The sequence below is a fragment of the Pseudorca crassidens genome, chromosome 11 (genome assembly GCF_039906515.1).
Source record: "Pseudorca crassidens isolate mPseCra1 chromosome 11, mPseCra1.hap1, whole genome shotgun sequence".
Classification (NCBI taxonomy): Eukaryota; Metazoa; Chordata; class Mammalia; order Artiodactyla; family Delphinidae; genus Pseudorca; species Pseudorca crassidens.
The window spans coordinates 43,725,824-43,750,514 of record NC_090306.1 but is presented as its reverse complement, the minus strand read 5'-3'; the positions used below and the strand labels follow the sequence as shown (position 1 = coordinate 43,750,514).

The window sequence follows — 24,691 nt, the reverse complement described above, 5'->3', positions numbered from 1 at the left end:
GCAGACTCTCAACCACTGCGCCACCAGGGAAGCCCGTAGATTCACATTTGATTTATTTTTTATTTGTGTTTTTTAAAAATATTTATTTATTTATTTTTGGCTGCATCAGTCTTAGTTGCGGCCTGCGGGATCTTTCATTGCGGTGCACGGGCTTCTCTCTAGTTGTAGTGTGTGGGTTTTCTCTCTCTCGTTGTGGTGCGCAGGCTCCAGAGCACATGGGCTCTGCAGTTTGTGGCATGCCGGCTCTCTAGTTGAAGCACGCAGGCTCAGTAGTTGTGGCGCGCTGGCTTAGTTGCCCCGTAGCATGTGGGATCTTAGTTCCCCGACCAGGATCGAACCCGCGTTCCCTGCATTGGAAGGCGGATTCTTTACCACTGGACCACCAGTGAAGTCCCTGATCTTGTTTTTAAGCACCAGAAGGTGATTAGTTCTGAGTATATTGGACCAGGTTTTAAACAGTGGGGCTTTCTAAAAAATTATAGTAATAATGGGATTTTTAAAATGTAAATCATTTTCTGAATGATTTAAATGACTAGTTATAGTCTGTTTTGAGTAACTGTCGATTAACAGTGCCCTCTAGCCAAGTATTGCTCTGGAGTTTTTTTCTTCTGCATATATTTCCTCAGTCGAGTAGTTAATGATGTGTAAACAAGTTTGTCAAGTAGTTCATTGTACATGAGGTGCTACACAGCCCTGATAAGGCAATGAGAATAATCAAACTATTGTATTCTTCTCAAAACTATGGAGTTTCTTAAAAAGGGTATATATCTTGTAGTCCTTAGTTCTGGGGTAGTGTCAGCATTTGTAAGAAGTCTCAATTATAGGCACAAAGGGTCTCAAACTAAATCAGATTGTTGTGGTTGTGTTTTAATACTTCTTGGGGAAATCTCCAGTTATAGACTGAAGTTAGTTAACCTGAATTTCTACTGATTCTCCGGAAATCATTGACCTCCTACATGTAGCTGGTAGGTTATCTGATGACCCAGGAGGACAGGTGGCCACATTTCCTTGAAACGCTTTACCTTTTAGTTGAGAATTAAGTTTTTACCCATTTGTTCATCTGTTCATTTTTCAACAATTATTTATTGGGAGCTTAGTATATGCCAGATATCAAACTGAGTGCCAAGGGTAAAAAAGTAAGTCATGGTGTCTACCTGCAGGAAGAGAGCAAGAAAACCAGTGGTTAAAATAGAGTGTAATGAATGCATGCACAAGGTTAAGTCATGGGAATTTGGAAGAGGTGGATTCGGTTCTTTTTAACAGTTATTAACTGAAATACAGGCTTAATGTCCCACTAACAAACACTTGTTTCTTGAATTATGAAGGATGGTAAAAACTTCTTAAGAAAGAGCTTTTTGTTAACCTTTTTCTCTAATCCACCTCTTATTCAACATGCATGCATTTATGTTCCTACTTTAAGCAAATGCATTAAGTAGTATAATTACTGTGTCTGTGAAGCATTTTAATATACTTATATACTCTAAGTAATTCTTATTATCTCACGACTTACTTCTCTCATAATAAGGTAAGGTGTAAGCAGAATGCTGATCCTTCTTTCTCATCACAGTACCAAGTAGGTTCATCAGATTGCACAGTTATTAGTCATCTTAATTCTTTAAGGCCCTCTTATAGGTCTAAGTGAAGATAACTTTGATGGAAATGGGAGAAGGAGTGAAGAATAGTCTGGTATAAATCCACAGTGTATGCCTTGTCATGGCTTAGGATAGCATAAAGGTTCTCTTCTTTTTAGTTTGTTTCTGCTTTGTTTTAAGAGCAAATTGGCCAATTAAAAAAAAATAGTCCTTAAAAAAACCTGCAAAGATTACTTGCACACCGACCATGCAAGAAATGTTGGATTTGGTGGTATAGGTGTCCTTGAGAAGTGTAGTACCTCGTACACAACAGGCACATATGTGTACAACAAATATGTATAACACATTTGCTTGTACATAGCAAATTCTGTCCTCTTAAGAATTTACTCAGAAAAAACACACTGATGTGCATGCATATGTATAGGGAATATACAAAATAATATATGGTTGGGAATCAACAGCACATAAGTGAATAAATAGTATAACTTAGTAATTCTTAAATCTTTTGTTCTCAGCATTTTTCTTTTTTTTACTCTTAAAAATTATTGAGGATCCCAAGGAGTTTTCGTAGATGTAGGTTACATATACCTCTCAATTTTTTCATATTTGAAATTGAAATCGAGACATTTAAGAAATATATTTATTATTTCATTAAAAATAACAAAAATAGGACTTCCTTGGTGGCGCAGTGGTTAAGAATCTGCCTGCCAATGCAGGAGACACGGGTTTGATCCCTGGTCCAGGAAGATCCCACATGCTGCGGAGCAACTAAGCCCGTGCGCCACAACTACTGAAGCCCACGTGCCTAGAGCCGGTGCTCCGCAACAAGAAAAACCACCGCAATGAGAAGCCCGCGCATCGCAAGGAAGAGTAGCCGCCACTCGCTGCAACTGGAGAAAGCCCGTGCGCAGCAACAAAGACCCAAGTAGCCGAAAATAAATTAAAAAAAAAAAAAAGCCTATTACATGTTAACATAAATAACATATTTTTGAAAGATAATTTTCTAAACAAAAAAATATTTAGAGAAAAACATTGATTTTATATTTTTGCATATCTCTTTAATATCTTAGTAGAAGATAGCTGGATTCTCCTCGCAGGCTTCTACATTCAATCCCTTCTGATATGTTGTTTTGGTTGAAGTATATAAATAAAAGATGGCTTTACACAGATATGTTATTGGAAGGGGGAAGTATTTTATCTTTGCTACTACACCAAAACACAAGGAGTAGTTTCTTAAAGGTTGGTTAGAATCTGAAACCATATCAATGAGCTTTCCATTCATGTTAAAATCCACTGGTGGGGCTTCCCTGGTGGCGCAGTGGTTGGGAGTCCGCCTGCCGATGCAGGGGACAGGGGTTCGTGCCCCGGTCCGGGAGGATCCCGCGTGCCGCGGAGCGGCTGGGCCCGTGAGCCATGGCCGCTGGGCCTGTGCGTCCGGAGCCTGTGCTCCGCAGCGGGAGAGGCCGCAGCGGTGAGAGGCCCGCGTACCACAAAAAAAAAAAAAAAAAAAAAAATCCACTGGTGTCTTACACTTTGAATGGACATCATGTATTGGTCACTTGAAAAATACTGGTTCACTAAGTTATACAGATATCCTAAATGTCAATACATTTCATTATACAGTATTAAAAAATCATAGTAATCTCACTGTAACAATCTCATCAGAAAAACCTTGAAGTATTGGGACGTTGTCAAGCTTAAAGGCAGATATATGGTCTCTAAACTTCTAATTTTCACTTGAAAGCTTGAATTTTATCAATGGCAAGATTGTTTTTTGAAGTGACAGGCTTATTTCATTCATTTTTAAGAAAATGTCTCTGAAATACCCAGTTCCTGAATAACCGTAGTTTGTCTGTCAGTCATTCTTTGGGGTAAAAATGGTGTTCTTTGTAAAAAGTGATTTTAGTTTAGCATACAACTGAATCAGTCAAACAAGTGCATTTCTTTGAGACCACCGTATCCTTTGGTATGCAATAAAAGTACTTTATGTGTACTGCCCATTTTATCACAGAATACTTTTTAGAAATGTACTCAAGGGTTGGCATTTAATAAAATTAATCATTTGTATTGCTTCATCAAGAACATTCTTTAGTGAAACTGGCTTTGTTGTTGTTGTTAAGTAAGAGGCTATAGCAAGAAAGAATACAATAACTACTACTGCAGTTTGGTGCCGCTGCCCTGATTTGTGCTCAGCTTCCATAAGTTTACCCACCATTGCTTTTTTTGCATCATCATTGTAAATATCAACACCATAACAAAGGCAAATGTCTTAATATCATTACGAAAATAGTTTTGACTTTATGAGCCCCCAGAGAGTATCTCAGGGATGCTCTGGGGTCTGTGGACCATACACACCCTCTGCCGTTATTGAATGAGATCACCCAGGGCTGAGAGTGTAAAGTAAGGTAAGAATCTGCATAGAACCGTGAGGAAACACTGTGTTTTAGGAAAAGGCAGAGGAAAAAGAAACCCCAAAGAAGATAAGAGGTATGACAGCCATAGAGTATTTGATAATATCAGTAGTTAGCATTTAATAAGTACATACTTTATCCCAGGCACTGTTCTAAGTACTAAACATTGAATCTTCACAGTAACTTTATGAAGTAGGTAGATACTGTGGTTATCCTCATTTTACAGATGAGAAAACTGAAGCAAGGAGAAAGTTAAGTAACTTGTCCAAGGTGACCCAACTAGCAGTGCACACCAAGAAGTCTAGTTCTACTGCCAGGAAGATAGATGGAGAGAACTAGGAAGAGTGTGACAGAAAGGAAGCTAACAGGAAAGAGCATTTCAAGGGGGAGAACATGCTCAATAATGTCAAATGGCACTAAGTGGTCAGGTAAGATGCAGGCCTGAAAAGCATCCATTTGATTTCACAATAAGGAGATCATTGACGACTTTGGCAAAGAGCAGCTTCAGTGAAGTGTAGGGACAGAAGCCAGATGAGAGAGAGAGGAAGGTTGAGGAATGAGTGGGAGTTAGAAGAGAAGTCATGAGAAGAGAACTTTTTCAAGAACTTTAGTTATGAGGTGGGTGAGAGCCAGAGGGTGTGAGGGACAGGAAGCGCTGTTTTAAGGTGGGAAAACTTGAGCATGTTCAACGTCTGATGAGAAGAAACAAGTAGAGAATGAAGCCAAAGGTGATAGAAAAAAATAGGAATAAATAGAATGAAATTTCTAATCAGGAAGAGAATGGATATAAAGCACAGGGATATTAGTTTTAGATAAAGTGGTTCTGATGCAGGAAGTGAAGGCATTCCCTTCTCAGCGGAGATTCTTGAGAGTCTTAGCTATTTCCACTTCTTTCTTCCTCCTCTTTATATCTTTCGCTGCTATAACTCATTACTATCTTTGAGTCTCCATTTTATTGGAATTTCTTTGGTGAGGGTTACCACCAGTCTTCAAATTGCCAAATCCATTGGATACTGAAATCCCTGTCTTACCTAATCTCTACCTCATTTGATACAACTCCACCTCTGACATTCCTGTCCCCTAAATTCACCTTTTATGTTGGTGTTTCCCAGTATTCTGACCTTGGTTCTCTTTTTAGTTTAGATTCCTTTCTTATGTAGTCACATCTACCCTCACAATTTTAGCTACCACCTGTATTCTCATCCTCTCACTCTCTTTTTTCCTCTTTTTTCTTTCTCATATCTTTGTGTCTGTGCCTGTGTGTATGTATCTTAAGCCCTTTTTCCAAGCTTATTTGCCTACTAGACTGTTGCATTTCAATGTTACATGGGTACTTCAAATTCAGCATACACACAACTCATCTTTCACTCCCAAATTTGCTTTTCTTATCTTATTCTCTACTTGGTTGAGGCTCCATAATCAACTTAGTTTCCCAATCCGGAAACATAGAAGGCACCCTTGATTTTTCCTTTTCTTTTGCCTCCTACATCTATCCAGTCACCAAGTTCTATCAGTTTCACTTTCTCACCATCAATTGAATCTAACCTTGCCTTTCCATTTCTATAGCCTTAGTTCAGTGCTTTGGTACTTATAGCATGGATTTTTTTTACAATAGCCTAAAGCCTTTCAGTGACTCTCCATTAACTACAGGATAAAGTTCAAGCTTAGCATAACATGCGAGGTACCTGTGACCTGGCCCCTAACTACTTGTATAGTTTTTTCCCCTGTCATTATCACCACCTCCATTCCCGATTTGTACATTGCATACTTCTCTAAGCGCTTTCTTATCTCTTTGATTTAGTACATGCTGTTCCCTCAGCCTGAGTGTCCTTTTTTTTTTAACTTTTAAAACCTTATTTATTTTTTAACGTCTTTATTGGAGTATAACAGCTTTACAGTGTTGTGTTAGTTTCTGCCGTATAACGAAGTGAATCAGCTATATACATACGTATATCCCTATATCCCCTCCCTCTTGCATCTCCCTCCCACCCTCCTTATCCCACCATTCTAGGTGGTCGCAAAGCACCGAGCTGATCTCCCTGTGCTATGCAGCTACTTCCCACTAGCTATCTATTTTACATTTGGTAGTGTATATATGTCAGTGCTACTCTCACTTCGTCCCAACTTAAGCTTCCCCCTCTCCGTGTCCTCAAGTCCATTCCCTATGTCCATGTCTTTATTCCTGTCCTGCCCATAGGTTCATCAGAACCATTATTATTATTATTATTTTACATTCCATATATATGTGTTAGCATACGGTATTTGTTTTTCTCTTTCTGACTTACTTCATTCTGTATGACAGACTCTAGGTCCATCCACCTCACTACAAATAACTCAGTTTCGTCTCTTTTTATGGCTGAGTAATATTCCATTGTATATATATGCCCCATCTTCTTTGTCCATTCATCTGTTGATGGACACTTAGGTTACTTCCAGGTCCTGGCTATTGTAAATAGTGCTGCAGTGAACATTGTGGTACATGACTCTTTTTGAATTATGGTTTTCTCAGGGTGTATGACCCATTGCTGGGTCATATGGTAGTTCTACTTTTAGTAGTTTAAGGAACCTCCACACTGTTCTCCATAGTGGCCCCATAGTGGCTATATCAATTTACATTCCCACCAACAGTGCAAGAGGGTTAACCTTTTCTCCGCACCCTCTCCAGCACTTATTGTTTGTAGACTTTTTTTTTTTTTGCGGTACGCGGGCCTCTCACTGCCGTGGCCTTTCCTGTTGCAGAGCACAGGCTCCGGACGCGCAGGCCTAGCGGCCATGGCTCACGGGCCTAGCCACTCCGCAGCATGTGGGATCCTCCCGGACTGGGGCACGAACCCGTGTCCCCTGCATCGGCAGGCGGACTCCCAACCACCGCGCCACCAGGGAAGCCCTGTTTGTAGATTTTTTGATGATGGCCATTCTGACTGGTGTGAGGTGATACCTCACTGTAGTTCTTTTTTTTTTTTTTTGCGGTACGCGGGCCTCTCACTTTTGTGGCCTCCCGTTGCAGAGCACAGGCTCTGGACGTGCAGGCTCAGCGGCTATGGCTCACGGGCCCAGCCGCTCCGCGGCATGTGGGATCTTCCCGGACCAGGGCACAAACCCGTGTCCCCTGAATCGGCAAGCGGACTCTCAACCACTGCGCCACCAGGGAAAACCCCCTCACTGTAGTTTTGATTTGCATTTCTCTAATGATTAGTGATGTTGAGCATCTTTTCATGTGTTTGTTGCCAATCTGTATATCTTCTTTGGAGAAATGTCTATTTAGGTCTTCTGTCCATTTTTGGATTGGGTTGTTTGTTCTTTAGAGAAATATCTATTTAGGTCTTCTGCCCATTTTTGGATTGGGTTGTTTGTTTTTTTGATATTGAGCTGCATGAGCTGCTTGTATATTTTGGAAATTAATCCTTTGTCAGTTGCTTCATTTGCAAATATTTTCTCCCATCCTGAGGGTTGTCTTTTCGTCTTTTTTATGGTTTTCTTTGCTGTGCAAAAGCTTTTAAGTTTCATTAGGTCCCATTTGTTTATTTTTGTTTTTATTTCCATTTCTCTAGGAGGTGGGTCAAAAAGGATCTTGCTGTGATTTATGTCATAGAGTGTTCTGCCTATGTTTTCCTCTAAGAGTTTGATAGTATCTGACCTTACATTTAGGTCATTAATCCATTTTGAGTTTATTTTTGTATGTGGTGTTAGGGAGTGTTCTAATTTCATTCTTTTACATGTAGCTGTCTAGTTTTCCCAGACCACTTATTGAAGAGGCTGGCTTTTCTCCGTTATATTCTCTTGCCTCCTTTATCAAAGATAAGGTGACCATATGTGCATGGGTTCATCTCTGGGCTTTCTATCCTGTTCAATTGATTCATATTTCTGTTTTTGTGCCAGTACCATACTGTCTTGATTACTGTAGCTTTGTAGTGTAGTCTGAAGTCAGGGAGCCTGATTCCTCCAGCTTTGTTTTCCTTTCTCAATATTGCTTTGGCTATTCAGGGTCTTTTGTGTTTCCATACAAATTGTGAATTTTTTTGTTCTAGTTCTGTGAAAAATGCCATTGGTATTTTGATAGGGATTGCACTGAATCTGTAGATTGCTTTGGGTAGCATAGGCATTTTCACAATGTTGATTCTTCCAATCCAAGAACATGGTATATCTCTCCACCTGTTTGTATCATCTTTAATTTCTTTCATCAGTGTCTTATAGTTTTCTGCATATGGGTCTTTTGTCTCCTAGGTAGGTTTATTCTCTGTATTTTATTCTTTTTGTTGCAGTGGTAAATGGGAGTGTTTCTTTAATTTGTCTTTCAGATTTTTCATCATTAGTGTATAGGAATGCCAGAGATTTCTGTGCATTAATTTTATATCCTGCTACTCTACCAAATTCATTGATTAGCTCTGGTAGTTTTCTGGTAGCATCTTTAGGATTCTCTATGTATAGTATCATGTCATCTGCAAACAGTGACAGTTTTACTTCTTTTCCAATTTGGATTCCTTTTATTTCCTTTTCTTCTCTGATTGCTGTGGCTAAAACTTCCAAAACTATGTTGAATAAAAGTGGTGAGAGTGGGCAACCTTGTCTTGTTCCTGATCTTAGAGGAAATGGTTTCAGTTTTTCACCATTGAGAACAGTGTTGGCTGTGGGTTTGTCAATATATGGCCTTTATTATGTTGAGGTAGGTTCCCTCTATGCCCACTTTCTGGAGAGTTTTTATCATAAGTGGGTGTTGAATTTTGTCAGAAGCTTTTTCTGCGTCTATTGAGATGATCATATGGTTTTTATCCTTCAGTTTGTTAATATGGTGTATCACATTGATTGATTTGCATATATTGAAGAATCCTTGGCATTCCTGGGATAAAGCCCACTTGATCATGGTGTATGATCCTTTTAATGTGTGTTGGATTCTGTTTGCTAGTATTTTGTTGAGGATTTTTGCATCTATGTTCATCAGTGATACTGGCCTGTAGTAGTTTTCTTTTTTTGTGACATCTTTGTCTGGTTTTGGTGTCAGGGTGATGGTGGCCTCATAGAATGAGTTAGGGAGCATTCCTCCCTCTGCTCTATTTTGGAAGAGTTTGAGAAGGATAGGTGTTAGCTCTTCTCTAAATGTTTGATAGAATTTACCTGTGAATCCATCTGGTCCTGGGCTTTCACTTGTTGGAAGATTTTTAATCACAGTCTCAATTTCAGTGCTTGTGATTGGTCTGTTTATATTTTCTATTTCTTCCTGGTTCAGTCTTGGAAGGCTGTGCTTTTCTAAGAATTTGTCCATTTCTTCCAGGTTGTCCATTTTATTGGCATATAGTTGCTTGTAGTAATCTCTCCTGATCCTTTGTATTTCTGCACTGTCAGTTGTTACTTCTTTTTCATTTCTAATTCTGTTGATTCGAGTGTTCTCCCTTTTTTACTTGATGAGTCTGGCTAATGGTTTATCAATTTTGTTTATCTTCTCAAAGAACCAGCTTTTAGTTTTACTGATCTTTGCTATTGTTTCCTTCATTTCTTTTTCATTTATTTCTGATCTGATCTTTATGATTTCTTTCCTTCTGTTTACTTTGTGTTTTTTAGTTCTTCTTTCTCTAATTGATTTAGGTGTGAGGTTAGGTTGTTTATTTGAGGTTTTTCTTGTTTCTTGAGGTAGGATTGTATTGCTATAAACTTACCTCTTAGATATGCTTTTGCTGCATCCCATAGGTTTTGGATCGTTGTGCTTTCATTGTCATTTGTGTCTCGGTATTTTTAGATTTCCTCTTTGATTTCTTCAGTGATCTTTTGGTTATTTAGTAGCGTATTGTTTAGCCTCCGTGTGTTTGTATTTTTTACAGTTTTTTTCCTGTAATTGTTATATAGTCTCATAGCACTGTGGTCGGAAAAGATACTTGATACGATTTCAATTTTCTTGAATTTACCAAGGCTTGATTTGTGACCCAGGGTATGGTCTATCCTGGACAATGTTCCATCAGCACTTGAGAAGAAAGTGTATTCTGTTGTTTTTGGATGGAATGTCCTATAAATATCAATTAAGTCCATCTTATTTAATGTGTCATTTAAAGCTTGTGTTTCCTTATTTATTTTCATTTTGGATGATCTGTCCATTGGTGAAAGTGGGGTGTTAAAGTCCCCTACTATGGTGTGTTACTGTTGATTTCCCCTTTTATGGCTGTTTGCATTTGCCTTATGCATTGAGGTGCTCCTAGGTTGGGTGCATAAATATTTACAATTGTTATATCTTCTTCTTGGATTGATCCCTTGATCATTATGTAGTGTCCTTCCTTGTCTCTTATAACATTCTTTATTTTAAAGTCTATTTTGTGTGATATGAGAATTGCTACTCCAGCTTTCTTTTGATTTCCATTTGCATGGAATATCTTTTTCCATCCCCTCACTTTCAGTCTGTATGTGTCCCTAGGTCTGAAGTGGTTCTCTTGTAGACACCATATATATGGGTCTTGTTTTTGTATCCATTCAGTCAGTCTGTGTCTTGGTTGGAGCATTTAATCCATTTACATTTAAGGTAATTATTGATATGTATGTTCCTATTACATTTTCTTAATTGTTTTGGGTTTGTTTTTGTAGGTCTTTTCCTCCTCTTGTGTTTCCTGCCTAGAGAAGTTTCTTTAGCATTTGCTGTAAAGCTGGTTTGGTGGTGCTGAATTCTCTTAACTTTTGCTTATCTGTAAAGGTTTAAATTTCTCCATCGAATCTGAATGAGATCCTTGCTGGGTAGAGTAATCCTGGTTGTAGGTTTTTCCCTTTCATCACTTTAAATATGTCCTGCCACTCCCTTCTGGCTTGCAGAGTTTCTGCTGAAAGATCAGCTGTTAACCTTATGGGGATTCCCTTGTATGTTATTTGTTGCTTTTCCCTTGCTGCTTTTAATATTTTTTCTTTGTATTTAATTTTTGATAGTTTGATTAGTATGTTTCTCTGCATGTTTCTCTTTGGATTTAACCTGTATGGTATTCTCTGTGCTTCCTGGACTTGGTTGACTATTTCCTTTCCATGTTAGGGAAGCTTTCGACTATAATCTCTTAAAATATTTTCTCCGATCCTTTCTTTTTCTCTTCTTCTTCTGGGATCCCTATAATTCGAATGTTGTTGTGTGTAATGTTGTCCCAGAGGTCTCTGAGACCGTCCTCAATTCTTTTTATTCTTTTTTCTTTATTCTGCTCCCTGGCAGTTATTTCCACCATTTTATCTTCCAGCTCACTTATCCATTCTTCTGCCTCAGTTTTTCGGTTATTGATTCCTTCTAGAGTATTTTTAATTTCATTTATTGTGTTGTTCACCATTGTTTGTTAGCTCTTTAATTCTTCTAGATCCTTGTTGAATGTTTCTTATATTTTCTCCATTCTGTTTCCAAGATTTTGGATCATCTTTACTATCATTACTCTGAATTCTTTTTCAGGTAGGTTGCCCATTTCATCTTCATTTATTTGGTCTTGTAGGTTTTTACCTTGCTCCTTCGTCTGTAACATTTTTTTTGTCGTTTTTTTTTTTTGATGGCGGTGCTGTATTCCTGTCTTACTGGTTGTTTGGCCTGAGACGTCCAGTACTGGAATTTGTAGGCAGTTGGATAGAGATGGGTCTTGGTGCTGAGTTGAGGACCTCTGGGAGGCCTCACTCCAACTGATATTCCCTGGGGTCTGAGGTTCTCTGTTAGTCCAGCGGTTTGGAAGAAAGAAAAAAAGGAGCAGCACAATATGAAAGAGAAAAAACAAAATAGAATTAGAAATATAAAAATTATATTAGGAAAAATAAAACTATAATTGAAACAACTGCAACAAGGTAAAATAAAACCACAACAGAAAAAAGAAAAAAAAAAGGGTGGGGGGGGGGACAAGCCAAAAGGAGAGAACAATAACAAAGTATAAAGAATAAAATAAAATTAGAAAAATAAAAGATTTATTAGGAAAAATAAAAATATGAAAGAATCGACAGCAGTGAATCAACGATGTAAAACAGAACCCCAATCTAAAAGAGGAAAAAAGAAAAGAAAAAAAAAGCCTTGGCCATGGGGGCGGAGTTTAGGCTGGGGTGGCACTTAGGCAGGGACGGTGTTTATGGTGGGGCGGGGCTTAGGCGGGTGGGGGGTGATGTTTGAGCATGGGGTGGGGCCTAGGTGGGTGATGTTTAAGCATGGGGCGTGGCCTCTGCTTAGGACCTGTGGGGAAGAGGAGAGGCAGCATGTCCAAAGTAGGGCCTCAGGAGTGAGAAGTTCCGTAGTTTGGAGGTAGGGCGCTGAGTGAGGGTGTGTGGGTGGGGTTTAGGCCCAGCTCGTTGGAGGGGGTCTCCAAGTGTAGAGTCGAGGCCCTGGGTGGGGGTGTAGGGGCGGGGCTTGGGCTCTGCACTGCAGGAGGGAGGCTCCGAGGGCAGAGGATTAGGCCCAGGAGCCCAACAGGCTTCCTGGTGCCTAAGTGGACAGGGTGAGCAATGGCTCCGTTCCTTCGTGCCCCTCCCCCACCGTCTCCCCCAGGGTCTCCCCCATCGCCGCTGGACCCCTAACCGTGGGTGGGTCCCGCTGGGTGTAGGAACTCCTCTCCTCCCCCAGCCACCCCTTGGGGTGCTGGTGCTGGAGGTCTGGACTTTACTTTTGCTCTCCCTTCCCTCAATTGTAAAGGGAATGGACTTTCTGAATGTTTTCTATGGGATTCTGCATTTGCTTCTAAATATCTCAGCTATCTTCTCTCCATGTTTGTGTGTGTGTGTGTGTCTGTCTCTCTATGTGGAGGATGGTGGAGGGAGTATTCAGGTTCAAAATATTTAGTTACTCAATACTCTTCACCTAATGATATACCATCTTCATCAGTCTGGATAAGACCTTTCTCTTTTTATTGTATTTTCCCCTTCTTCATCTTGTTTTCTATTTCAGTTTCTTTGATGCTTATTTTTCTTTTTTATATATCAATTTTGACATTTTATGTTTTTCCAGAAATTGATCTAAGCCAGTGCTTCCCAACCCAATCATGTTGCTGCACACATAGAAAATAATATGTGCATGCACAGTGGGGTATATGAGGCCAAAGGCTACAGACAAGGGTGTCTGGCTACCACCCACCCCATGGACCACCCTGAGAGCTAAGAGCAGTATCTCAACATAAGTCTAATCCATCTGTGTTACTTTCCATGACACACTAGTTGAGAAGCTCGGTCTAGACTTTTGAATATATTTGTGTATAGTTCACATCCGTCAATGATGTTACAGTGGGTCACAAAGATAGAATTGTTGATATAGCTCTTGTCTCTGGTATGAAAAAGCAAAGCAGTGAGTAATTTCATCTTAATTAACCCAGGCTTAGGTCAGCTGCTGCCATGTATCTGGAGGACAGGAAAGGGGCAGAATGAAATGGTCTCTCTAGAGTAGGACAGATACAGTACAATCAGGTTGGGTCACTAGACTTACGTTCCTGGAGTGGCAAGTGGAAAGGAGTAGTTTACCATTATAGACCACTAGGTGCCTACTTATTCAGATATGCAGGCAAAGGGTAGTCTGGTCTTACAAATTATTTTAAAACTTGGGTAACATTGATACTGGAGAGGACAGAAAATCACAAGATAAGTTTGACGATGTCGTCCAGCACAGCAGTTTTCAAACTATGATGTCAGGAATTTTTACACTATTAAAAGTTATCGAGGGCCCCAGAGAGTTTTTGCTTATATGGATAATATCTACCAATATGTACTGTTTTCAAAATTAACATAGAAAAATTTTTAAATTGTATTTATTAATTCACTTATAAATAACAATACATTGATTGTATTGGTAATATAACTAACGTTTTATGAAAAATTACTTTTCCAAAACAAAAAAAAATGTGAGGATAGCATTATTTTACATTTTTGTGAGCCTTTTTAATATCTGGTAGCTGTAGTCTCATATCAGTTCTGCATTCGATCTGTTGCTATATGTCATGTAAGCTGTGGAAAATTCCACTGTACACTCATGAGAGAATGAGAGAGAAAAGAATTATTATGAAACTATAGAATTATGAGAATAATTTTGACCTTGCAGAGCTCCTGAAAAGGGTCTCAGAGGTCTCCAGGCATGCTTTGAGGAGAGCTGATTTAACAGAAAGGATGAATGCTAATGCTAGGCTCTTTGGAGTTTGGCCAACCTATTTTATAAGTTATACTAAATGTCAGGTGAATGATGTAGAATGAACATATGACTAGGTGTGAACTTTCTCAAAGTTCTGATTTGAATTTTTTTTTTTTTTGGTTGTGCCGCATGGCATGTGGGATCTTAGTTCCCCAACCAGGGTTCCAACCTGCGCCCCCTGCAGTGGAAGCATGGAGTCTTAACCACTGGGCTGCCAGGGAAGTCCCCTGATATGAATTTTTTTATCACAGAAAAAATTCTTTAGACTTCCCTGGTGGTCAAGTGGGTAGGAATCTGCACTCCCAATGCAGGGGGCCTGGGTTCGATCCCGGTCAGTGAACTAGATCCCACAGGCATGCGGCAACTACGAGTTCGCATGCCGCAACTAAGAAGCCCGTGTGCTGCAACTAAACATGCCACAATGAAGATCCTTCGTGCTGCAGCTAAGACCTGGTGCAGCCAAATAAATGATTAAATAAATAAATACTTTAAAAAAATTCTTTTCCAATCGTAAGTCCTTATATTTGTTTTTTTTTTTTTTTGCGGTACGCGGGCCTCTCACTGTTGTGGCCTCTCCCGTTGCGGAGCCGCGCAGGCTCAGCAGCCATGGCTCACGGGCCCAGCTGCTCCACGGCGTGTGGGATCTTCCCGGACCGGGGCACGAACCCGTGTCCCCTGCATCGGCAGGTGGACTCTCAACCACTGCGCCACCAGGGAAGCCCCTTATATTTGGTTTTGTGCTTCATGCTATAGCACAAAATCAGTGCCCAATAAATATTTGTCAAATAAACAAATTTTCTTAGAGTCTTACAGCTGTCACTGACTTGATGCCAATAGCTTTATGTCTTTCATTGAACTCTGAACTAATGAGGGCAGGATGTGAACTTATGACAACTCTAGGATATTAAGTCTGCTTAAAGGTCTAGATAATAAAGCAATCTTGGCTTCACCCAAGTGATCAGGGTACAACCCCATCCCTGTTGTGTGAAAGAGGGTTTCTTGCTCTTCTCACTTTGCTGGAGGTACCGTCAGGGAGTACCCACACTGAACTATCTGTTCCTAGTGAAAATAATAATAGCTGCCTTTTAATGCATGTTTACAAAGTGTCAGGTACTGGGTTAGGCATGCATTATGTTATCTCATCTTTAAAATAAACCTGTGAAGCAGATACTATTATCCTCATTCTGTAGGTGAGTAGCTTTCACAAAGTCTCTTAGCTGGTAAAATCTGTCTAATCCCAGGGCCTTTAATCACCTGACTGCATTGAGGAAGAGGCCTGAATCAGGGAGTAAGAGTAGGAATTGGAAAGGCAGTTTTTTGTTCTTGGATCTACCTCTTCATTCAATTAACGTAGGTGGGAGGAGACAGGGAGAGAGGATTCAGTGCTTTTATCTCTGATACAGGCACCAACTCAACAGCAAAGAATGGCTACCTTTTTTTTTTCTTTTTTTTCTGGCCGTGCTACAGCACGGCATGTGGGATTGTAGTTCCCGGACCAGTGGTCGAACCTGCGCCCGCTGCAGTGGAAGCGCGGAGTCCTAACCACTGGACTACCAGGGAAGTCCCAAGAATGGCTGCCTTAATTACTGTTCTGGATGGTGATCAATGCTGCGTCCAAACTGAGCTCCAACAGAACAAGGGTGGAATTCACTAGACCTGTTCCTTGTCAATTGCTGAGCAACTACTGAGTACAGAACCTTGATAAATACAAAAACAGTATTCTCTGTGTTCACAAGGAGTTTAAACATGAATGGGGCTTTAAAATATTTGTACACAGAATTATATACCAGGAAGTATAAATTAAAGTATCTGTTAGCACTGGCATTTGAATAAAACTTTTATACCACCGGTGCAAAAGAGAGAAAAGAATGGGTCGCGGATGTGGCTTACTTTATCTGAATCAATGTTTCCCCATGGCTCAGGAACTTTGGTGATAAAGGTAAAAGAAGTTTTCATAGAGGAAGACAATAAACAAAGTTTCTTGTTTTCAGTCCCTCCCTTAGAGATAAATTCTGGATTTGAATGCAGATCAAGAAAATAGGTCAAGAGCATTCCATCTTACACCTCCCCGTTATAATTTCATCATGAGACTCCCTAAGATGCTAAGAGAGCTAGAACTGGTTTTGACTTATTCTGAAAGTGACTACATAAAGCTTTTCCTAGAGCTGAGGCTCATAAAAATCTATGGTTGTGTAGAACAGAGAGATCTTTCTTGCAGAGCCAAGGAATAATTCCTCAATTTTCAAAGATGTAAAAGTTATAAGTTAGTTATAATCAATGATATCACTATGGAATCTTAGAAAGAGAAAAAAATCTTTTATTTTTAAAATTTATTTATTTAATTTATTATTTTTTTTGGCTGCGTTGGGTCTTCGTTGCTGCGTGCGGGCTTTCTCTGGTTGTGGCGAGCGGGGACTATTCTTTATTGCGGTGTGCAGGCTTCTCATTGTGGTGGCTTCTCTTGTTGCGGAGCATGGGCTCTAGGCGCGTGGGCTTCAGTAGTTGTGGTGCGTGGGCTCAGTAGTTGTGGCTCATGGGCTTTAGAGCTCAGGCTCAGTAGTTGCGGCGCATGGGCTTAGTTGCTCCGCAGCATGTGGGATCTCCCCAGACCAGGGATCGAACCCGTGTCCCCTGCGTTGGCAGGCGGATTCTTAACCACTGCAGCGCCAGGGAAGCCCAAGAAAAAAAATCTTATACATCATCTCATATAACCCCTTCTTTTAGATGACAAAACCAAAACCCAAGAATTAAGTGACTTGACCAAGTTTCTGTGACTTATTAGTGGTAGATCTGGGACTAGAATTGAGTACTAATAGGTAATTTCCTTCTTACCACTCTTCGTAGTTTCCCAGTTTTCTTTCTTCAGAGCTTCTGAAAGTTCAAAGTATTTCCGTATAGTCTTTTGATTAGGCAGGAAGGTGACCATGACCCAGGATATTTGTGTTTAGGAAGAGCTCAGTCTCAGTTCTACCTTTCCCTCCAATTAAGATCTTCTTGATCATCTGATATAAGGAAAATTACCATTTATTAAGCACTTTCCTTGTGTCACGGTCTTCATATATGTAATATCATTGTACCTGCAAGATTCATGTAAAGTAGACCCGCTTCTAACATTTTAATGGGAATATGAATCCCCTGGGAATCTTGTTAGTGCAGATTCTGATTTTGCTGGTCTGAGATGGGGTTCAAGATTCTGTATTTCTAAAAAGCTTCTAGGAAAAACCAGTAATGCTGTTTATCTGTTGGCCTTATGTTGAGTAGCAAGAATCTTAATCTTATAGATGAAAAAACTGAGCTTTAGCAAGATTAAATAAATTGCCCAAGTTCATACAGGCAGTAAATGGTAGACTAGTGATTTGATCTAGGTCTCTCTGACTCTATAGCTCAAGATGTGATAAGGGAAGCCAGGGAAAAATGGAAAGAGAGCTTATGTTCCAATATTTCTTAAACAGGTCACTTCTCAAGTGAGTCAATGGCAGAATCCAGGACTAAATCAAAAAGTCCTGGCTCCGAGCCAAGTGTTTCCCCTTTTTCCTCTTATCAGTCCCCTAATCAGGATCTTTGCTTCATGCTTAGCAAACCATTTTTAGAATTGGCTTTTGGGTTTTCTCCATTACAGGTTTATTGCCAAACCCTGTGCACTCCATGTTGGCATCCAGGACAGTGGTCCTTATCAGGCCCAACCTAATGCCATCCTTGAAAAGGTGTTCATATCTGTTACCAAGGTAAGTGGGCAAAGAAACAGAGGAAGATTCGTGTGGGGGTTTATCCCATAGGGCAGGGGAGGATAAAAGAGCAAGTATTTCCAAGGGTAGGGATAGGATGGGATGATCTTTCACATTTGGGAAGTCCATAGAGCTATTAGGAAAACTTTATCCACTCAGGGAAATACCTTTGGGCCAGGATCCCTTAAATAAGTCAAGTTTACATACATTTGAGTTTTAGGCCTAGTAGTCACCACCACCCCTCCTTCTCCCCCAGACACACATCATATTTTGATTTTGTTTTTCCCTGCTCCAGCTCTTGTCATTACCTAGTTGCATAATCAAATGGAAATGGTACTGATAGCCTTTGCGGTTGGGTTTTAATATCTCTTTTTACTTAGCTTGGGCTGGAGAGAGAAGACCAAACAAGGATGTGTATAGATGAATGGTAAAGGTCCTTGATGTGTAAAATAGTACTTCATAGTAAAACTGACTTTGGGGATGAAACCTGGAAAGAAAAACATTACTTAAGTCACTATAGTTATTGCCGCTTTGCCACTCAACTAGTCAAAGGGATTTAATGAGAGGTTTGAAGAAAAAGGGATGTTCTGACTCTGGTCATACATCTGCAGTATCCTGATGAAAAAAGGCTGGAGGGCCTGTCAAAGCAACTGGACTGGGATGTCCGAAAAATCCAATGCTGGTTTCGCCATCGGAGGAATCAGGACAAGCCCCCAACGCTCACTAAATTCTGTGAAAGCATGTAGGTGTGCAGAAGGAGGTGGGGAGTGAGGAGAAGGGTGGAGTATGACTGGACTAAGGTTTTCTTTTTGGAAATCACTTCTCTTGTTAGGATAACAGTCAATAGATGTGGAGGGCTAACTCTATTATAGGCTGGGAAGAAGAGAACTGGAAGCCTGATCACCCTTAGTTTCTTGGACATGCTTGCCCCTAAGCTAGATGTAGTTCCATTTTGTTCCCCTTTCCCAAATAAATTGGGAATGAATTCCTATACTGGCACTTACATAGGTAGATATGCATACCTACTATAATCCATTTCACTGGATTTTTGCTGATTATCCTCTGGACACCGAGTGCTGTATTTCTCATTATCATGCAAAAAAAAATAATAGGCACTATCATCAGGGAGTCTAATATGGAAGAAAAGTTTACTAAAGACAGTATACACTTGTGGAAATCTATTTTAAACAGAGGCTGGAAGATTTTTATCTCTTTGGTTTTTTCGGTAACAATATTTGTCCCTATTATGGGAACTTAATTTCTTACCAGTAACTGTCTTATCCCCAAATCTGCTCTCTTGACTTCTTTACTTCACAGACTTTCTTTTGAGTAAATATTTATCTAACTTCTACTTCTTGCCCATCCAGGTGGAGATTCACTTTTTATTTATGTATATTCTGCTATGGAGTTAGATTTCTCTGGTCGGTGAGTCTGAACTTTCTCTGGTTCTCTGTTGGGTTCTAATCATACCTACATTCCTGGAGATAAGAGTTAAATACCTTTAGATTTTGTCCCTTACTCCCTTTTCTTCTTTTCTTGTGATTTTTTTTTTTTTTCTTGTGATAAGCTAAATAGATTGTCTTCTGTCTGGGGCCTGACATCAGTAACCTCATGACTCTACTGTTTCTCCCATAAATAATGCTAATAATAAAAAAATTAATTAAATTAGCATAGTACGTGATGGTTTACAAAAGCACTTGACAAAAGTCCTGTTCTTTCAAGGAGGAGACATTACAGAAATCAAGTCAGTAACTCATTATAGTGGGTAAAACAGGTATTATTCCTGCTTTTCAGCTAATTGTCAGAGTCAAAGAAGAATTTCAGGCTTTTTGATTCATGAGTCCGTTTTTTTTTTCACTGTACCACACTCTTTTCCTCTAAATGCAATAATTGAGGCTTCAAAATACATGAAACATAAAGAGGCAGAAAGAAGGGAAAAGGAAGAGAATAGACAAATATACAGTCATATTTGGAGATTTTAATACTCTTCATAATTGACTAAATCACTAGACAAAAATCACTGAAGTTGTAGAAGATTTAAACAACACAGTCAATCAATTTGGCCTAATTGACATTTATAGGACACTACACCAACAGCTGAAGAATATGTATTATTTTCAAATGTACATGGAACACCAACTAAGATAACCATATGTTAGGCCATAAAATTAGTCTCAGCAAATTTTAAAATATTGAAATCTTACAAAATATGTTCTCTGACCATATGGAATTAAAATCGAAATCAAATTAATAATAAAAAGATATCTAGAGAAATATTTGGAAGTTAAACAACTCTTCTAAATAACCCGAAGATCAAATAAGAAATCATAGGGAAATTAGCAAATATTTTGAATTGAATGATGCTGAAAATGCAACATACCAAAATGTGTGGCATGCAGCTAAAGCATACTTAAGAGGAAATTTATAACTTTAAATGTTTATATTAGAAAAGAAGAAAGCTTTAAAGTCAATGATCTAAGTTTTCACTTTAAGATCCAGAAAAAGAAGAGCAAAGTAAACCCAAAGTAAGTTAAAGGAAAGGAAAAAGCAAAAATCGATGAAATAGGCATTAGACAAATAATGGAGAAAATTAATAAAGCCAAAAGTTGGTTCTTTGAAAGGTTAAATTAAAATTGATAAACCCTTAGAAAAAAATAAGAAAACAAATTATCAGTATCAGGAAGAAAAAGAGGCTATCACGGGGATTTCCCTGTTTGTCCAATGTTAAGACTCCGCCTTCCAATGCAGGGAGTGCAGGTTCGATCCTGGTTGGGGAACTAAGGTCCCACATGCTGTGGGGTGTGGCCAAAACTTAAAAAAAAAAAAAAAAAGAAGCAGCTATCACTACATATCCTGTAGACATTGAAAGAATAATAGGACAAGATTGTGAACAATTTAACAGTAATAAATTCAACAACTTAGATGAAATGGACTTAATTGAAACTCCATTAGAGATTATTACTTTTGACTTGTGAATCTTTGGCATGGAGATCTCGCTCTCAGTTATTAAATGAACTCATTGTCTTCCTGCCTCCCAGTTTCCTATATATTCCAGGTTGTGATGTTTCCAGAAACTATCTTAGAGCTCTCATTGCTCTTACATACCTCAAAGCATGGTTTCTCTCTTTGTAATAACACTTTCTTGTTCTAGAAGAAAAGTCTAGCCATGTAGTTACCCTAAATTCTGTCAAGAGGGATTCCTTTTTCTTTCCCAACTCTTTTGCCCCAAGCATAGAGAGAAAGGGATTATATAGATGAGCCAGGGGAGAATTCTAAGGGCTGACTTAGATTATCTGCTTTCTCTTAGTCGCCTTGGTTCTGGGACACCCGACAATGCTGGCACAGTTACCCTTATCAGGTAGGATCTGAGCCCTTTCAAGACAGGGGTCTTATGTGTGTGTGTAAGATGGGGTTGGGGAGAGTACATTGCCAGTCCTAAGGGAAGATAGCACATTTCCTTGGGATTCTTGAGGGATTAGGGACTGAGTCTCTTTGAGTCATATATTCAGGTATATATTTTTGGGGTCCCCATAAGCAGTGAAATCCAGTGATCTGTTTGTTCCAGGTTCCTATATTCACCCTAATTGGGCTGGAAAGAAAAACAGCTCCCTGGCACTTAATGAGGTGCTTTCTGGTTCATGTGTCCCTTTTGAATCCCTCAAGATTTTCTACTATGGTTCTAGTCCATAGTAGAAAAATGTCAGGGGACTGCTAACAGAGTAGAAGAAAGAAAGGCCTCAGTGTATTTAATCCCCTGAAAAGCACTAATTGCCCAGAATTCTAGACACACTGATTTGGTTGTGCTATAGTATGTGTTAACCTTATCTGATCTCTGAAAGATGAGAGCTGAAGATGTGTATGTGGAAGGGAAGAGGTTTAAGTCTCCGCACCAATCCAAAGTCTGTTAGCTATTGCAGATCTTGGAAGATGATGGAGAGGAAGGTTATTTAATAATTTGGGGTATGGCTCCTCTGAGAGGGAGAAATTTGGGGAGGTGGAATGAGTCTTTGACTAGCTGGTATTCTAACTACTACTTTCTCTCTTCCAGCCTCTCACAAATGGGCTTTATTACTATTATATCATGGAATTGGCTTTCTATTGGTCTCTTATGTTTTCTCAGTTTACAGACATTAAAAGAAAGGTAAGGACATTGGCTCCCTCAACTCCCTGACTTATTGCATCCTCCTTTCCAGCAGCTATCATCATTATTGTCATTGTGATAGATTCTCTGCCCTGATTGGGACCACAAAAGAGGGAGAAAGTAGGTTTAATGGGACTTTTAGCTCTTTGTAATGTTCTCAGAAGTGAGACCTGACTAATGATGAAGTATATTTGAGGCATTCAGGGCAGCCCAGGATGAAAACAGTTAACCGTCTAAGAAGCATACCCTTTTCCTCATTTTCTCCAAGGTTCTTACATATACAAAGCTCAGGAAACTTAGTCTGAGCTTAGTTCCTAAGCTCAGAACGTAGGGATAGTAAGGCCTGATCCAGGAAAGGCCTTGATTCCAGAAAAGCTAGATCTGGCTTTTGTTTGGCATTAGGGACCCTTGTTCCCTCTCTGTTCTCCCTTCTTGGTGACCCCACTTACTTAAAGAATGTCAGTTGGAAGGGGTTTAGGATGATTTAGTTTACCCTTTACTTACTGTTTAGGAAACGAAGATTCAGAGAAGTGAGTTGACTTGCCCACAGAGTGGCAAAGTTGGAAATGACTGAAGTTTTTTATAAGCAGACAGAAAGGGCAGAATCTTCACCTTTTATTGGTGTCCACCTGACATAATGCAGTTCCAGCAGCTCTAACCCTAATCTATCACTAACTTGTGGTTATCTTTGGTAAGGAAAATCAGGGTTAGCCTTTGTGGGAATGGATTGAAATTGATCTGGGTTATTAGTTGTTGTGTAACCTAGAAGCTTGATACACAATTCAGATGCCTTTCACCCTCCTATGATTAGTAGACACAGGTCTCCTTACTAAAATTTTATTTTAATACATGACGCATATAAAAAGGTTTGTAATACATATGTTGGTTTTAAAACATTCTAGAACGTGTATTTGTAAACTCATCCCCAACTCAAGAGCTAAAATGTACCATTGTATCTGTCTCTGTGGAGAGCACAGACTTTATATCCTTGCTTCTCTGATGCAGATTTACCTGCCCTCTCCCATCCTCTCTCCCTCACTGGGCTGGGAAGTATTTATTAGATATGTCTGATAACTCAGGTATTTAGAGATTTCTCCAGAGCTAACCTTGGCATTTGAACCCAAGAGGAAGTTTGAGCTTTAAATCTGAAAGCAGGAAGTGCTTGTAGTAAGATGGATTGTTTAGCATGTCTCTGAAATGTTTTGGAATAGTTTACCTTTGCCCCCTTCACAAACCTCCCCTTTCTGTTAGGTCCCTTTGGTTGAAATTTCCTTCATCAAAGCAGAAGAGTCTTAGACTTTCAAGGATATCTGAAATGTCTAAGGCTTGTATGCCTGACTACCACCTGGGAAATTATTTCCAAGTGTCAGCTCAGCATCCAAGCTGTACATGTTCTGCAACTACCAAAGAAAATTGTTCTTTTCTGTGTTTTGAGCTATATTAACGTAGATTATGGGTCAGTCATTGACGTAGAGAGTTTTGGGTCAAATGTTAGGCAGCTCCCTGAGGGAGAATTTAAACAAAATGGAACTTCTAAGGGGTGGAATAAGACCTTCTGAGAACAATGCAGGACATTGAGTTGGCCAGCAGCTCTATGGCCTTGCCTTTACCTGCCTGTTTTATTTCCATTCCTTCCTAGGACTTCCTGATCATGTTTGTGCATCACTTGGCCACCATTGGGCTCATTACCTTCTCCTACATCAACAACATGGTTCGAGTGGGAACTCTGGTCATGTGTCTACATGATGCCTCAGACTTCTTGCTGGAGGTAAGACCCCAACCCCCCTTTCCTCACTATTCCTCTTTCTTTACTTTCCCTCCTGAGAACTGGCTTTCTCCCCAGCTCAATTCTTATCTTCCTTTCTCCAGGCAGCCAAGCTGGCCAATTATGCCAAGTATCAGCGTCTCTGTGACACCCTTTTTGTGATCTTCAGTGCTATTTTTGTGGTGACTCGTCTAGGAATCTATCCATTCTGGTAAGTGGTAGGGCTGTGGAGCTATGGTAGATACGTAGCCATAAACTGGTGATACCTTTCACCAGTTGAGGGAACAGACCACCAAGGTTCCCTAACCCTAAATATTGCTCTGCTTCTTCCTTGACCTAACCTGACCCTTTATGGACTCTCAAAGGACCTCATTTCCCTTGCACAATATTTCTAGTGAGGTGTAATCTAGACTGAGAGCATCCAACTCACTTAGCTGTGGCTCGCCTGACTCATCTCTGAGGAGCAGTCTTCATTTTATGCCTAAGTAATTCCTTTGCCTTCTTTTGTACTGATTACAAAATTCTCAGGCTCTTGCTTGTTTTCCTGCTCTATACCCTGTCTCCCACCCTGACCAACACACACATACACCACTCTCACTTCTACACTCACTACTTTATGATACAAAGTCATTGACTCTGTGGGTTGGAGATTCTCCTTAGTCTGAGGGAATCAGCTACCAGCTGTCCTATATGTGCCTGAGGATCTGAGTAATTCCTAGGATTATGATTAAAATTGGTGTCCCAAACTTGTGAAACTCTGTATATTTGAAGTGATTAATAATACGACTTATTCTATCAGTTGCTAAGATTTCTATATCTTTCCTTATCCCTAAAGATAGAAAACTCCATGGGCCCCTTTCTTTATTCTTTTCTCACTGTGGATGAATATCTCTGGAACTTCAACTGATAGAAGGTATGGGGAGAAAACACAAGGTTCTGCTTTCCAGGGAATTCAGCTTCATCCCTATCT

The 24,691-nt window shown here is 39.7% G+C and overlaps 1 protein-coding gene across 4 annotated transcripts in view; it reads left to right on the top strand.

Moving 5' to 3' along the window:
* CERS5 (ceramide synthase 5) overlaps nucleotides 1-24,691 on the top strand; it is a 34,317-nt gene that overhangs the window by 5,789 nt on the left and 3,837 nt on the right. For 2 of the 4 annotated variants that reach the window (XM_067696499.1, XM_067696500.1), the window contains exons 2-8: nucleotides 17,710-17,815; nucleotides 18,427-18,557; nucleotides 19,183-19,240; nucleotides 21,123-21,173; nucleotides 21,864-21,956; nucleotides 23,596-23,724; nucleotides 23,826-23,932. In XM_067696499.1, coding sequence (XP_067552600.1) covers nucleotides 17,710-17,815; nucleotides 18,427-18,557; nucleotides 19,183-19,240; nucleotides 21,123-21,173; nucleotides 21,864-21,956; nucleotides 23,596-23,724; nucleotides 23,826-23,932 — 675 coding nt within the window. The remainder of the gene's footprint in view (nucleotides 1-17,709; nucleotides 17,816-18,426; nucleotides 18,558-19,182; nucleotides 19,241-21,122; nucleotides 21,174-21,863; nucleotides 21,957-23,595; nucleotides 23,725-23,825; nucleotides 23,933-24,691) is intronic. The other 2 variants (XM_067696501.1, XM_067696502.1) reach the window with 1 other exon arrangement.